Source organism: Gopherus flavomarginatus, chromosome 6 (assembly GCF_025201925.1).
Source record: "Gopherus flavomarginatus isolate rGopFla2 chromosome 6, rGopFla2.mat.asm, whole genome shotgun sequence".
Lineage (NCBI taxonomy): Eukaryota > Metazoa > Chordata > Testudines > Testudinidae > Gopherus > Gopherus flavomarginatus.
The window spans coordinates 42,061,756-42,075,354 of NC_066622.1; the positions used below are offsets into that span (position 1 = coordinate 42,061,756).

The 13,599-nt window shown below is 48.0% G+C and overlaps 1 protein-coding gene across 2 annotated transcripts in view; it reads left to right on the plus strand.

The window, feature by feature from the left end:
- CENPP (centromere protein P) overlaps window positions 1-13,599 on the plus strand; it is a 294,323-nt gene that overhangs the window by 278,008 nt on the left and 2,716 nt on the right. For both annotated transcript variants that reach the window (XM_050957900.1, XM_050957902.1), the window contains exon 7: window positions 6,985-7,064. In XM_050957900.1, coding sequence (XP_050813857.1) covers window positions 6,985-7,064 — 80 coding nt within the window. The remainder of the gene's footprint in view (window positions 1-6,984; window positions 7,065-13,599) is intronic.

Below are 13,599 nucleotides of genomic sequence, written 5' to 3' on the forward strand. Positions count from 1 at the left end.
CATAGCTTTGTCCCACCCACTTATCCCTTTGTCACATCCTACTGTCTTCTCTCTCTCTGCTCCTCCCATGGTAGTATCCTTCCCCTGCTTGAGATGCTGCACCTTTTCCCACCTTAGCCATACTTTTACAGCTTTTCATGCACCTTCTTCTTTCTCTTCATATGGTATACTGCCACAACTGAGAGCAGTGGAGATGCTCAAGCTATTGCACCCTCAATATAAACTAGAGGGAACTGGACAAGATTTGGTACTCCTCATTTTGGTCCACCAGGTCCCAGATTTTTTTAATCTTCTAAACTTGCTGGAAAGCCTGTCTTTTTTCTCTCTAAAGGCTGTTGAGCATAGCATGGGTGAGGTGGATATATTTATGGACAGTCCTTCCCTTCTGTTGTGGTTTTAATTTACAAGATAGGCATCCAGACCACAGAATGGATGCCCATTATTATGTTTTAGACATCTGAAGAAAATAAATACTTGACTAAAAGCATGCTTTTATTTTTCTTTGCGTGATGGTCCCTATTGTATTCCACTGAGGATTTACACATGCACACAATGCGTCCAGAGCCAGGGAATCTGAAGGTAGTGTCAGTTCGTCAGCGCATGCACCATGCTGGCCTCATGGTTTCATCTGAGGTGGTAAAGGGTGGGGCAGACCAACATGTCTCCAGTTCCTTCTCACCACTGCACGGTCTGGGTTGGAACTATTAGTGTCCTCTTGCATCTGATGCACCTTGAAAAGTTATATATAGTTAGTTTTACAGTATTTTGTTTGTTTTTACTGCTTTTCATAGTTTTTAGGAGTAGAATTGGGACTTTGGGAGTTTGTTTCCCTGAAAACACCCTCTCCTTTCTGGCTCCTTACCACATATGGGTACTGAACTATGCCAAAGACCCCAGGCTTTAAAATCTGTGCCTCCTGCCTGTGTTCCTTCTCGGACAATGATGGACATCAGTGCTGTCTCTACTGCTTGGGAGAAGCCAACATTACACCCAGCTGCAGTATCTGCCAGTCCTTCCCCAGCCATATCCAAGAAGATCAGGCTCTCTCCTCTGGAAGCACCTCATGGAAGTTGCCATGTGACATTTGGACCCACGTCAGGGAACCTCCCCTGAACATCAGCCTGAGACCACCAAGAGTGCACCTCTGCCTCCGGTTTCCTAATCTGGCACCAGCAGTACCACCTCTTTGGAGCCCATGCTGGTGGGTAAGGAAGCATACACATAAGCATAGTAGTAAGTCTTCCTCCAAACATAAGAAGAGGGATGCTCCTTCCATGATTTCCAGTCATGGGGAGGAAGCACACTCTATAAAGTGCACAAACACAAGAAGAGGCCACACAAACCTCCAGATCTGCTGGTACCAGGTACCAAACCTCATACACCATCAACATTGCCACCCCAGAAAATACAAGATTCGTGCACTCTAGGAAAGACCACCAATCTGATTCTGGTTCCAGGTACAAAGTACCCTTAACACCAGGGAGCTAGGGAAAAGTGCCAGATCCCCAGGAACTGTTTGCCCTGGGAGAGCTGAGGTCTCCACATTTTCAGGGACCTTCCACTTCTTGGGAGAGGATATCTGGCACTCAGGACATGCCACAGATGAGGCACGCCTCATCCCCTGCACCAACTGTCTACACACTTCAACCAGCTCTGATGGTACCACCAATCGAACCGATGTCCAAGTTTTCATCCTCACAGGAATCGAATGAAGGGCAGGGACCGCTCATCCCCTACTGCCACTACAAGTACCCAAAGAGGCCAGCTACATCATGGCAATATCTTCCAGTCCTGCAGCCATGGAGTCACTTGCCCCCCCCAGCATGTGGCCCACTGCAGCACCTCCAGGTCCATCATGCTGGCCCTACTGGGGAGCCAGGCCACAATACCCCACCTTCAGAACCCACTCATTCCATGAGGGAAACTTCACCTATTTCTCCATCTCAAGCACCTTCTAGTAGATGCTTGGAGCCGATGATGAAAGAAGAGCCACTCAGTCGAGTTCTGAAGGTACCACTGGAGCGGATTCCCATCATCCTCACCAGATGTGGCAGCAACTTTAGCGTCCTCCTCTCCCCCAAATGACTTCCACCAGTTCCAGGAGATACAGAGTGGCAAGAGAGCTTCCCCTGGAGGAGATTCAGGACACTGGGTATAAGCTCCTGGACAGCCTTCACTCATAAACGCCGGGTAGAGATGCTCTGCCAATCAACAATGCTATCCTCAAGCCAGCTACAATAGTTTGGCAATGGCATACAGCTGTCATATGTATGCTTATCCCCAAGAGTTCAGAAAAATGCTACTACATACCAGCTAAGGGGGTCTGAGCTTCTTTTCTCACACAACCCCTCTCCTCTGGTCCGGGAGCAAAGGAACAGTCCAGACAACAACACCCATACTCCACTCCATCTGATAAGGAGGGCAAGCATTGGATATTTGGGGTCACAAGGTCTTCTCCTCAGCCAGCCTTCAATTCAGGATTTCAAATGATCAGGCATTACTTGCCAGATATGATTTCTCAAATTACAGCAAACTGGAGGAATTTGTTGAAAAACTGCCACAGCAAGACCAGGCCCACTTCCAGGGAATCTGAGGAAGGGAAACTGGTGTCAAGGACATCGCTTCAATCAGCTGTCAATGTGGCAGATACTTCATCTTGCTCTATGGCTACGGGCATAGTTCTGTCATGGGAATTGTGGCTCCATGCCCCTGGTTTCTCCAGGGAAGTACAAAATACCATTGAAGACCTCCCTTTCAATGTATCAGAGCTTTTAAACCAGAAAACGAATGATTCCCTCCACACTCTCAAGGATGCAAGAGCTACACCTCATTCCTTGGATATTTACACACCTGTGCAAAAGTAGCAAAGAATCCTGTGGCACCTTATAGACTAACAGACGTTTTGGAGCATGAGATTTCGTGGGTGAATACCCACTTCGTCAGATGCATGTATTCACCTACGAAAGCTCATGCTCCAAAACGTCTGTTAGTTTATAAGGTGCCACAGGATTCTTTGCTGCCTTTACAGATCCAGACTAACACGCCTACCCCTCTGATACTTGACACTGTGCAAAAGTGTAAATTCTACTCCTTGCCATCCATACAACATTACAGGACATCCCAGATTTTACATCAGATGCCTTACAAACCATCATGGAAGCATCAAAAGATTCAAAGATCTCACCCTCTGGGTCCACCTTCACAGCCTTCCTCTTCCCACATGCAGCTTTCACAGAAAAGGTATTTCTTAGAAACTCTAGAGAACTGTCAACCACCTTGCCTACTGCCATACAACCACCCCACCCCCCTTGGGGGACATCTAGCACTCTTTTTTCCAGCTTGAAGTTGCAATAGCAACAGACAAATGGGTGCTAAATGTCATCCACCATGTCTGTATGGTTGAGTTCAGCATGCTACCTCACCCACAGGTCCCCCCACCATGTCTCCTCTGGGACCACTTTCATGCCAGCATTCTCACTCAAGAGGCGAACTCCTTACTACAAAGAGGAGTGATAGAGCAGTTCCTCCAGAGTATCAAGGGATGGGGTTCTATTCAGCTTACTTCCTGATACCCAAAAAGAAAGGCGGGTGGAGGCCAATTCTGGACCTCTACATTCTCAGTCACTTCATCTGCAAGCCCAAATTTTGTATGGTCACATTAGCAACAATCATCCCGTCATTACAAGAAGGCAAGTGGTTTACAGCTCTTGCTATGCAAGATGCCTGCTTTCACAAGGACGTTCATCTGGGCCACACATGGTTCCTGAGGTTCACAATCAGCTCACATCATTTTCATACAAGGTTCTTCCATTTGGACTCAGTGCTGGTCCCCAAGTCTTCATCAGGGTTTTCTCCGTCGTGGCTGCTTACATCAGGCATGATGGGGTCCTTGTACTCCCATAATTTGACAACTGGCTCCTGGTGGCACAATCCAGATGCAAAGCCCAAGCTTCAACTTCTATGTTAGATGGTCACCTTTCTTCTGTTGGAATCAGCATCAACATCAAAAAATCAACCTTGGAACCGACACAATCGCTAGACGTCAGAGGGGCCTCCATCCACTCGGTCATAGCACAAGAGCCTACCTACTGTGGGACAGGTTCTAGGCTCTGCAAGAACTCAAACTACATAATCAACAATCCATCTGTCCCAGTCAGGACTTGACTATCCCTCCTTGGCCACGTGGCCCCATCACGTACGTCTCCATCTTCGCTGCATTCAGATGTGGCTCCAGATGGTTTACTCACCCAAACCTCATGCTGACAGTCCCTCCCCCCCGGGTGCTCTTTTCCCTTCACTGATGGATGGACCCATGCCAGGTCTGTGTAGGGGTTCTCCCATTCTCCCTTCCTCGCTGGACAAGACAGTCATCACCAACGCATTACTTGTAGGCTGGGGAAAGCACATGGGCAAATTACATGGTGGAGGGAACATGGACTCCAGAATGCACATCAACATTCTGGAACTGCATGCTGTAAGAAAGGCATGCCAAGTATTTCTCCCATTCACCCATTCCCATCACGTTCTTATAATGTTGGACAACGTCGCCACCACTGTTTGCTTCATCAACAAACAATGGGTCACAAACTCAACCGTTCTATGCTTAGAAGCAATCAGCTTCTGGAACTAGTGCATCATGCACCATATCCTCTTATCTACAGCATATCTCCCGGGGATTCAGAATGTGATTGCAGACTTGCTGATCAGGCAGTTTGTGATTGATCACGAGTGGGAACTCCATGATTCCATGGTGCGTGACATCTTTGACCAGTGTGGGAATCTGACCAGAGACCTCTTTGCCTCCCCTATCAACTGCAAATGCAGCACATGCTGCTCCAGTGGGTGGTCTCCACTCTCAAGGTGATGAGTACTCCACAAGATCAGATGAGACAGAGCAAAAGTCATCCTGATCGCCTCTGGTTTCCCAACCTCTTTTGTATGTCCGCCCATCCCAACCTTCCCCAATCTACTGACACAACATGATAGCAAGATCAGACATCCCAATCCACTAGCGCTTCACTTCAAAGCATGGTATTTGGATGGGCATCTTCTTTAGAATGGGTGTGTTCTTCAGAAATGCAAAACATCCTCTCCAGCAGCAGGAAAGAATCCACTAGGTGTTATTACTGGGCCAAGTGGAAATGCTTCACCTTCTGAGCCCAATAAAAGGGACTTTCTCTGAGAAGCAGTGGGGATTCCCCTCCTTCTGGGCCTACCGCCTGTCACTGAAGACATCAGGTCTCTCCCTCAACTCTCTCAAGATCCACCTAGTGGTAATTAGTGCCTTCCACCCCCCTGTGGAAGGACATTCTGTCTTTATACACCTGTTGACTGCAAGATTTTGAAAAGACCTCATCAGAACCTTCCCACCCATACAACCCATCACTCCCCCCTGGGACCTCAACCTAGTTCTATCTGTACTAATGAAACGGCCCTTCGAACCACTGACATCATGCTTTATAGCCTTCCTTTCCACAACGGCCACCTTCCTTATTGCTGTCACTTTAGTGAGACAGGTCGGTGAACTTGGGGCCATGATGGGTTTCTCCTTTCACAACTTTCCATACAGATAGTCTCGTTGTGCCTGCATCCCAAATTTTTGCTAAAGGTTATCTCCCAGTTTCATGTTAATCATTCCATTCACTTTGTTTTCTTCCCAAAGCTGCACAACTCTGAAGGACAACTCCTCCACTCCCTCAATGGGACAAGACCAATCAGGAAATCCCCCAGACTGTTTGTTAGAATAGCTGAAAGAATTAAATGTCAGGCACTCTCCATACACAGAGTCTCCAAGTGGATTTCAGGGTGCATTACACTCTCTCAATTATCTGGTCTGCCTCCACACTCTGGGTGTGGATCCATTTGATGAGAGCTCAGACTTCGAATATGGCCTCCTTCCATGATGTACCACTCTAGGACAGGTAGAGCAGCTACCAGGAGATCAGTGCACACCATTGCTACACATTATGCCTTGGTGTAGGACTCAGCGGCAGCTGCCTTCTTCAGTGCAGCTGTCCTTTGCTTAACCCTTCCATCTTCATCCTTGCATCCTCCTCTGACTTAGATACTGCTTGTTAATCATCCTCAGTGGAATAAAATAGGGACCATTTTTGAAGAAGAGGAGGAGGTTACTTACCTATAACAGAGGTTCTTAAAGATATGTAGTTCCTATCTGTATTCTACTTCCTGCCTTCTTCCTCCTCTGCACAGATCTGTTGGATTTGCAGTGGAAAAGGAACTACAGATGCCCTTTATCACCTCGGATGAAACCATGAAGCAAGCCAAGGTGCCAGCGTGGACTAATGGACACTACTTTCGAATTCTCTGGCTCCAGACACATGGTGCAGGGGTGTAAACCCTCAATGGACCGCACATCACGAAGAACCTCCAGTTAAAGATAATAACCTCCTCTTTTAAGTGCAAATTTAGTCTGACTCTGGAGTGTTACCAAGCTTTCCCACAATTTTAAGATGTTTTGATGTCAAGGAGAGAAATAGCTTCCAGTTTTAGCCCATCATTCTAGAAGAGAAATTCTGTTATTTACATTTTATTGTGTTGACACTCACATTTTAAGTTAAGTATTAAGAAAAGATGAAACATTAACACATGTTTAATAAACAAATGATGTGAGTAACCAACAACTAAATTAATACATTTTGTTGAGTTTTCATTCTTTTGGAGAATCACTACTGGGAAAAAAAAGAGCTGTGATGGACATGCCACAATGCTAACAAACTGAGTATATTAATGAAGGTTTTGTTTTGTACATTTAATATACATTTTGCTCTTACATACATCTGATTTTGTCTAAACATTGTTAGAGCTTTACAATACACTTCAGTATAAATTTAGCACCTTTTAGTCTTTGTCTTTAATAGTTCTTAAGATCAATCGTAACTGGAAAAAACATATATTCTGAAGCCAGTTTGTGTAGTTACCACCTTTACTACATGGTTATATTCTTATTTTCCTTTTTATTAACAGGCCAAATATCCTGATATTGTAACACTTCCTGAAGGACCGTCTGGAGATTACCTGGTTATAAGGAGCCCTGAACTTTCTGGGTAAGACAATTTCAAGATGTTTATTAACATCTGTATTTAAAAAGAATTGAACAAAACCTGAAATTTGAGTTAATGGTCTCTAGAGCTGGGGATAAATCCAGCAATAGCTATTTTTCAGTTTCACCTTTACACATTGAAAGGTAGTTTAATCTCAGAATTACATTGTTTATTTTATAAAGAAAAGTCACCTATTTCTCTAGTGTATACCATGGGGGTTGTGTGATGCTTTTCATAGATGCAGCACATACAAAAATCTTGGGAGACAAGAAGCAAATAGCATATGGTGCAAGCTATTTTACTGTGGCCTTTCTGGGAATGACAACTAAATGTTGCTAATTTATAGAGCCCTTTAAAAAAATATGCAGCATAAAAGAGATAGACAGAGATGGTGGGAGGCTCCAGTAGAATTTTAGATATTGAATTACATTTTAAATAAGTAATACTAGTATTAGACTTCATCATAATCAGTTATAGTTGAAAACATCTCTTTTGCAATGTATTCCACTACAAATATTATTTGTGAACCAGGGGCTGAATCCTGCTCATCTCATTGATGACAGTAATTCAATTTAGTCAGTGGAGCCATGTCAGTAAGGTGAGCAGGAATTTGGCCCAAAATCTGTACATTTAAGAGCTCTAAGAGTCAAGGGCTAAGGAAGCAGTTTCAAATCTCTTTGTAGCCCAAGTTCAAAGTTGGATTCAGTGCTGGGTAAAATCTAAGGTGTTCTTCTAAGATCTTAGCCCAAGACACTGGAAATCTCATAATACCTACTCTTGTAACATTTCTAATGATCTGGTCCAAAATTCCTGCAAGGCTGATTGCATCAATCCAAAACCAGGAAGTAGGTATCTTCCACTGTGGGACTGACCCACAAACAAACCCAAAATGAAAGGTTTGGGACCTTAGGATTCAAATAAAAAACATGTCCCTGCCACACATTATACCTTCAACTGGAAGTGTCTCAAATTAGAGGTTGCAGGTTTGTTCCATCTTCATTCTCTCTCATGATACCCTGCCACAGTTGTGGTGAGGAGAGATCCTGAGGCTAGATCCCTATCGATATAACAGACAGCAGCAGTTGGCAGGAATTCTCCACGAGGGCCTGGGATTCAGCAATGTCTTCCTGACCCTGGTCTGAGTGGTCCAGATTTGCCAATTTTCGATGTCATGCTGCAGGGCCTGTTGTTTCACCTCATGCACGAACAGTTAGGAGGGTGTGAGGTACAGGGTGAGGTGTGGGGTTATCAGTATTTCATATGTGCTGTTGCTCAGTAGGAGGGGTAAGCTGCTTGAATTACATTTTGCTTTTGTAATAGTGAATAATTGATAGGGTCCTCAGAGGATATGTGTGTGTTTTATTTCTAATGCAAAAGAAAGAAATAATGGTCACTAAGATTATTTGAAGCAGTTTTTCCCTCAGTTTATGAAAGTGATAAGGCATTAATTTGCTAACTTATACAGGGAAAGCGGAACTACACAGAGTTAGAGGTGATCATTTCCCCTGTCCTCCAATCTTTCTCATTATACTACATTTAGATTTACCCAGACTTCTTTATTAGTTACTCCTGGGGGAATTCTGTGCCAAAAAAAGACGGTTACTCACCTTTGTAACCGTTGTTCTTCGAGATGTGTTGCTCATATCCATTCTAGTTAGGTATGTGCGCGTGCTGCGTGCACGATCGTTGGAAGATTTTTACCCAAGCAACACTTGTAGGTCAGCTGAGGCGCCCCCTTGAGTGGTGCCCTTATGCCACTACCAACCTAGCGCTCCCTCAGTCCCTTATTGCCAGCTACTCCGACAGAGGGGAAGTAGGGCAGGTTTGAATGGATATGAGCAACACATCTTGACGAACAACAGTTACAAAGGTGAGTAACTGCCTTTTCGTCTTTGAGTGCTTGCTCATATTGATTCCAATTAGGTGACTCTCAAGCCTTACCTAGGCGGTGGGGTCAGAGTGAGATGTCACAGAGTGAAGGACCGCTAAAGCAAATGCAGCATCACCCCTGGACTGCTGCACTATCGCATAGTGGGAAGTTAAGGTATGTACTAATGACCAAGTTGCTGCCCTACAGCTCTCCTGTATGGGCACATGAGCCAGGAAGACAGAGAACGAAGCTTGAGCCCGGGTAGAATGGGCATTAAGATGCATAGTTGGGACACTAGCCAAGTCAGAGCACGCACGGAGGCATGATGTAATCCAGGATGAGATGCACTGTGTGGAGGCCGGGAGGCCCTTCATCCGGTCTGCCACAGCTACGAACAGCTGGGTCGTCGTCCTAAAAGGTTTCGTTCATTTGATGTAAAAAGGCGAGGATCCTGCAAACGTCTAAGGAATGCAACTGTTGTTCTTGTCAAGAAGCATGTGGCTTTGGGTAGAAGACGAAGGAAGATGTCTTGGTTTATATGGAAGTCAGACACCACCTTAGGAAGGAAGGCGGGGTGTGGTCACAGCTGTACCTTGTCCTTATGAAACACCATATACAGTGGGTCTGACATGAGGGCTCAAAGCTCCAACACATGTCTTGCCTAAACTGTTTTTCAGGAGAGGTACAGAAGCGAGCAAGTGGACATCGGCTCAAACGGGGCACCCATGAGTCTGGATAGGACCAGGTTGAGGTCCCACGTAGGGGTCGGACGCCAAATTTGCGGGTACAGACATTCCAATCCTTTGAGGAACCTGCTGACCATAGGATTGGAGAAAACCAAGCGCCCATTTTCACCTGGGTGGAAGACTGAAATCGCTGCTAGGTGTACTCTGATGGATGAAATCGCCAGGCCTTCCTGTTTCAAGGACAAGAGGTAGTCTAAAATGGTAGGTAGTGGCACCTCCAGAGGCGCAGTATTGCTCCGGGCACACCAGCAGGAGAAACGCTTCCACTTGGCCAGATACGTGGACCTAGTAGAGGGCTTTCTGCTATCCAAGAGTACATGCTGCACTGAGCGGCAGCAACATAGCTCAGATTGAGTTAGCCATGCAACATCCATGCTGTGAGATGGAGGACTTGCAGGTCCGGATGACACAGTCGGCCGTGCTCTTGAGTGATCAGGTCTGGCCACAATGGGAGGGGAATTGGTGTGGTCACCTACAGATCAAGGAGAGTGTGTACCAATTGCCTGGGCCACACCGGGGCAATCAAGATTGTCTCTGCACAATTTGAGAAGGACCTTGTGGACTAACGGGAATGGAGGAAAGGCGTAGAACAGGTGGTCTTTCCACAGCATCAGGAAGGCATCCGATAGGGAGCCCGGGGAGCACCCCTGGAGAGAGCAGAACATCTGACACTTCCAATTCTTGCAAGAGGCAAAAAGGTCGATGTGGGGAAACCCCCACTTCCGGAAAACTGAATGGATAACATCCTGGCAAATTGACCACTCGTGAGCCAGAAAGGACCTGCTGAGGCGATCTGCCATGGTGTTTTGCACCCTCAGGAGAAACACCACCACAAGGTCGAGCAAGTGGGCTATGCAGAATTCCCACAGGCATAGGACCCTGCAGTCTGATATTATGCGGGACCATGCAGGGAGGAAATAGGAGAGCCGGTTGGTAAAAGTTGGGGAAGGATCCTGTAAAGAGACTGGTGCTCCACCCTCGGGTGCACCTTCAAAAGTTTGTTTGGGCCCCACCGATGGTTTTGGGGGGGGGGGGGGGGGGGGCTGATTCTGCCTGAGGACCAGATTGCCTTCTCCTACCACCCCAGCCGTGTCTTCTAGAGAAGTCCTGTCTCAGCTGGGGGTTAGGGTAGGTGCGCTGCAGTTGGGGTCGGAAGGGCCTACATTGCGTCACTAGGGTATGCATGCCCAGTGAGCACATGATGGCCCGGTTATCCTTCAGCCACTAGAACTGAGTCAGTTTTGTCTGAAAATAGCCCCTGGCCATCAAAGGACAGGTCTTGAATCATTTGCTGCAGCTCCAGTGGGAGACCAGACACCAGCAGCCACGAAATGTGGCACATAACTATGCTCAAGGCTAGAGTCCTAGCCGCCGAGTCTGCCACATCTATTGAGGCCTGCAAGGATGTCCTGGTTACTTTCTTGCCCTCCTGCAGCAAGACATCCAACTCTTTCCTGGACTCCTAAGGAACCATCTCTGGAAACTTCCACATCAAGTTCCAGGTATAATTATAACGACTCAAGAGGGCCTGCTGGTTAGCCACCCTGAGTTGTAGGCTGCCAGTAGAGTAGATCTTGCGCCCAAGTAAATCCAAGCATCTAGTTGTCCTTGGATTTAGAGGTGGGAGCTTGTTGACCGTGTCTTTCCCTCTCATTAACGGACTGTACAATGAGGGAGCATGGTTGGGGGTGAATGTATAAGTACTCATAGTCTTTGGAGGGGATCAAGTACTTCCTCTCCACCCCCTTGGCAGTGGAGGAATAGACGCTGGAGACTGCCAGATTGTATTGGAATTAGCCTGGATTATCCGAATAAATGGCAAGGCTATCCGTGTGAGGGTATCAGCAGATAAAATGTCCACCACCGGATCCTCGACTTCCACCACCTCCTCCACCTGGTGGTTCATGTTTTGTGCCACCCTGCGAAGTAAGTCTTGGTGCACATGGAGGTCTATAGGTGGTGGGCCAGAGGAGGATGTGCCCGCCACCACTTCATCGGGCAAAGATGAGGATACGTCCAGGACTAATGGGTCCTGGCAAGTCATGCTGTGGGGGGTCTAGCTGCTCTAGGTCTGCCATGCTAGGGGCAAGGGCCTGAGCTGAGGGTAGGGCCATCACTTCCGATCCCCAGGGTCGCCCAGAGGATTCAGGGGGCCTGAGGCAAGGCGGGGGAGCTGTGGCGCTTGTACTCACCCGGCGGTGGTCCCAGTCTTCGGCGGCGGGGAGCCCTTCAGCAGTACTGAAGGGCCCCTCGCCGCCAAAATGCCGTCCGAAGACCCAGTCTTCCATCAGGCCAGGGCTCACAGGGCCCCTGGGGGGCCTGGGTCAAATTGCCCCCCCCCCGGTGGCCCTGCTGATCCCCAGGGAGCGGGGGGCACGAATGACAGTGGTCTCCGGGACCCAGGGTTCTGAGTGGGCAGAGCAAGAAGCCCCCAATGAGACACCCTGGGCCTGATGGTATGCCCAAGGGGTCCAAAAGGACCATTGTGGGGGTTCCCGAGCAGGATCCTGCCCTTCGTCGTCCCACTGGCTGGCACCATCCACGTCTTGGTCATGGACATGATAGTCACTCTCTGCTTGGGACAATGAGTTGGGGGTGGGACGGCCAAGGTGGAGCCGATCGCTCATGCTGGGTTGCACAGTCCTGTGTTGTTGGCCCATGCCATGGAGATGGAGATTGGCACCACGGTCTCGAGTGGTATTGCAACCTGAACCGGGACCGACGGTCGTATCGGTGCCGGGAGGCAGATCTGGACCCCAGTGAAGATCTACGGCTGGAGTGGGGCCGGGAATGACTCCGAGTAGATCAGCACCGGGATCGGCGCTGGACCGGTAACGACTGTACCAGGAAGAAGATCTTCGTGAGACAGAGCGGCGCTGCGAGTGCGACCAGTGCTGAGATGGTGATTGGTGCCGGGACTGCAAGCGATGCCATGGATGAGACCAGCGCCTGGATCGGGACCTAGATCGGTGCCGATCCATCTCACTCTGAGATGGAAGGCGCATCATGGCTTCCCTTTCAAGGGAACAGCCCGCACCAGCGGTACCAAAGGTTGTGACGGTGCCAGCTCGGTGAGTGCAATCAGCTCGCGAGCAGTAGAGAAAGTCTTCGAGGTGGAAGGCAGGCCAAGCTCGACCACGGTACGCACCAGGGAGCTTATGTGCACTGGACTCAATGGCACTTGTGGTGTCGGAGTTGGAGCCTTCACAGGGCAGTCTAGCGCAGGACGCTGCTCCAAGGGGGGCCCAGGCAGTGCCGGGGACTGTACAGGAGCAACAGGTTGCATGTGCTGCCTCTTGGATCCTGGAGACAGCAAGCAGTGCCAGAGCCGGGTTGTTCCAGTGCCGGAGGTGCGCTTCAGACTCTCAGCATGGGGCCAAGGACAAAGTGCTGCTTCCATGAGGAGCTGCGTCAAACAAAAGTCTCACTCCTTTTTTGTCCAAGGCTTGAATGCCTTACAAATGTGGCACTTATCTGATTGATGTGATTCCCCCAGGCACTTCAGACAGGCGTCGTGGGGATCTCCCATAGGCATCAGCCTGAGGCAGGCCGAGCACAGTCTGAAACCTGGAGACCTAGGCATGAGCCTAGGTACCAGGGAGGGAAGGGTAGAAATCCCTTACCTCCAATTACTATATACACTAACTACTATCAACTACAACTAGAAACTGCTGACAACTACAACTATCTACAGGTATAAGAGATAGGGAAGTGGCGATCAAAGCCATGCTCCACAGTTCCAACGACCGTCACAGGTGGCAAGAAGGAACTGAGGAGGTGCTTGGTTGGCAGGGGCTAGGGTAAAAATCTTCCAATGATCGTGCACACACCTAAGTGGAATCGATATGTGCAGAATTTTTAGTTCTTCGAGTGCTTGCTCATATTTTATTTGTCAAAAATAACATCAGTTTCAATTATTTTG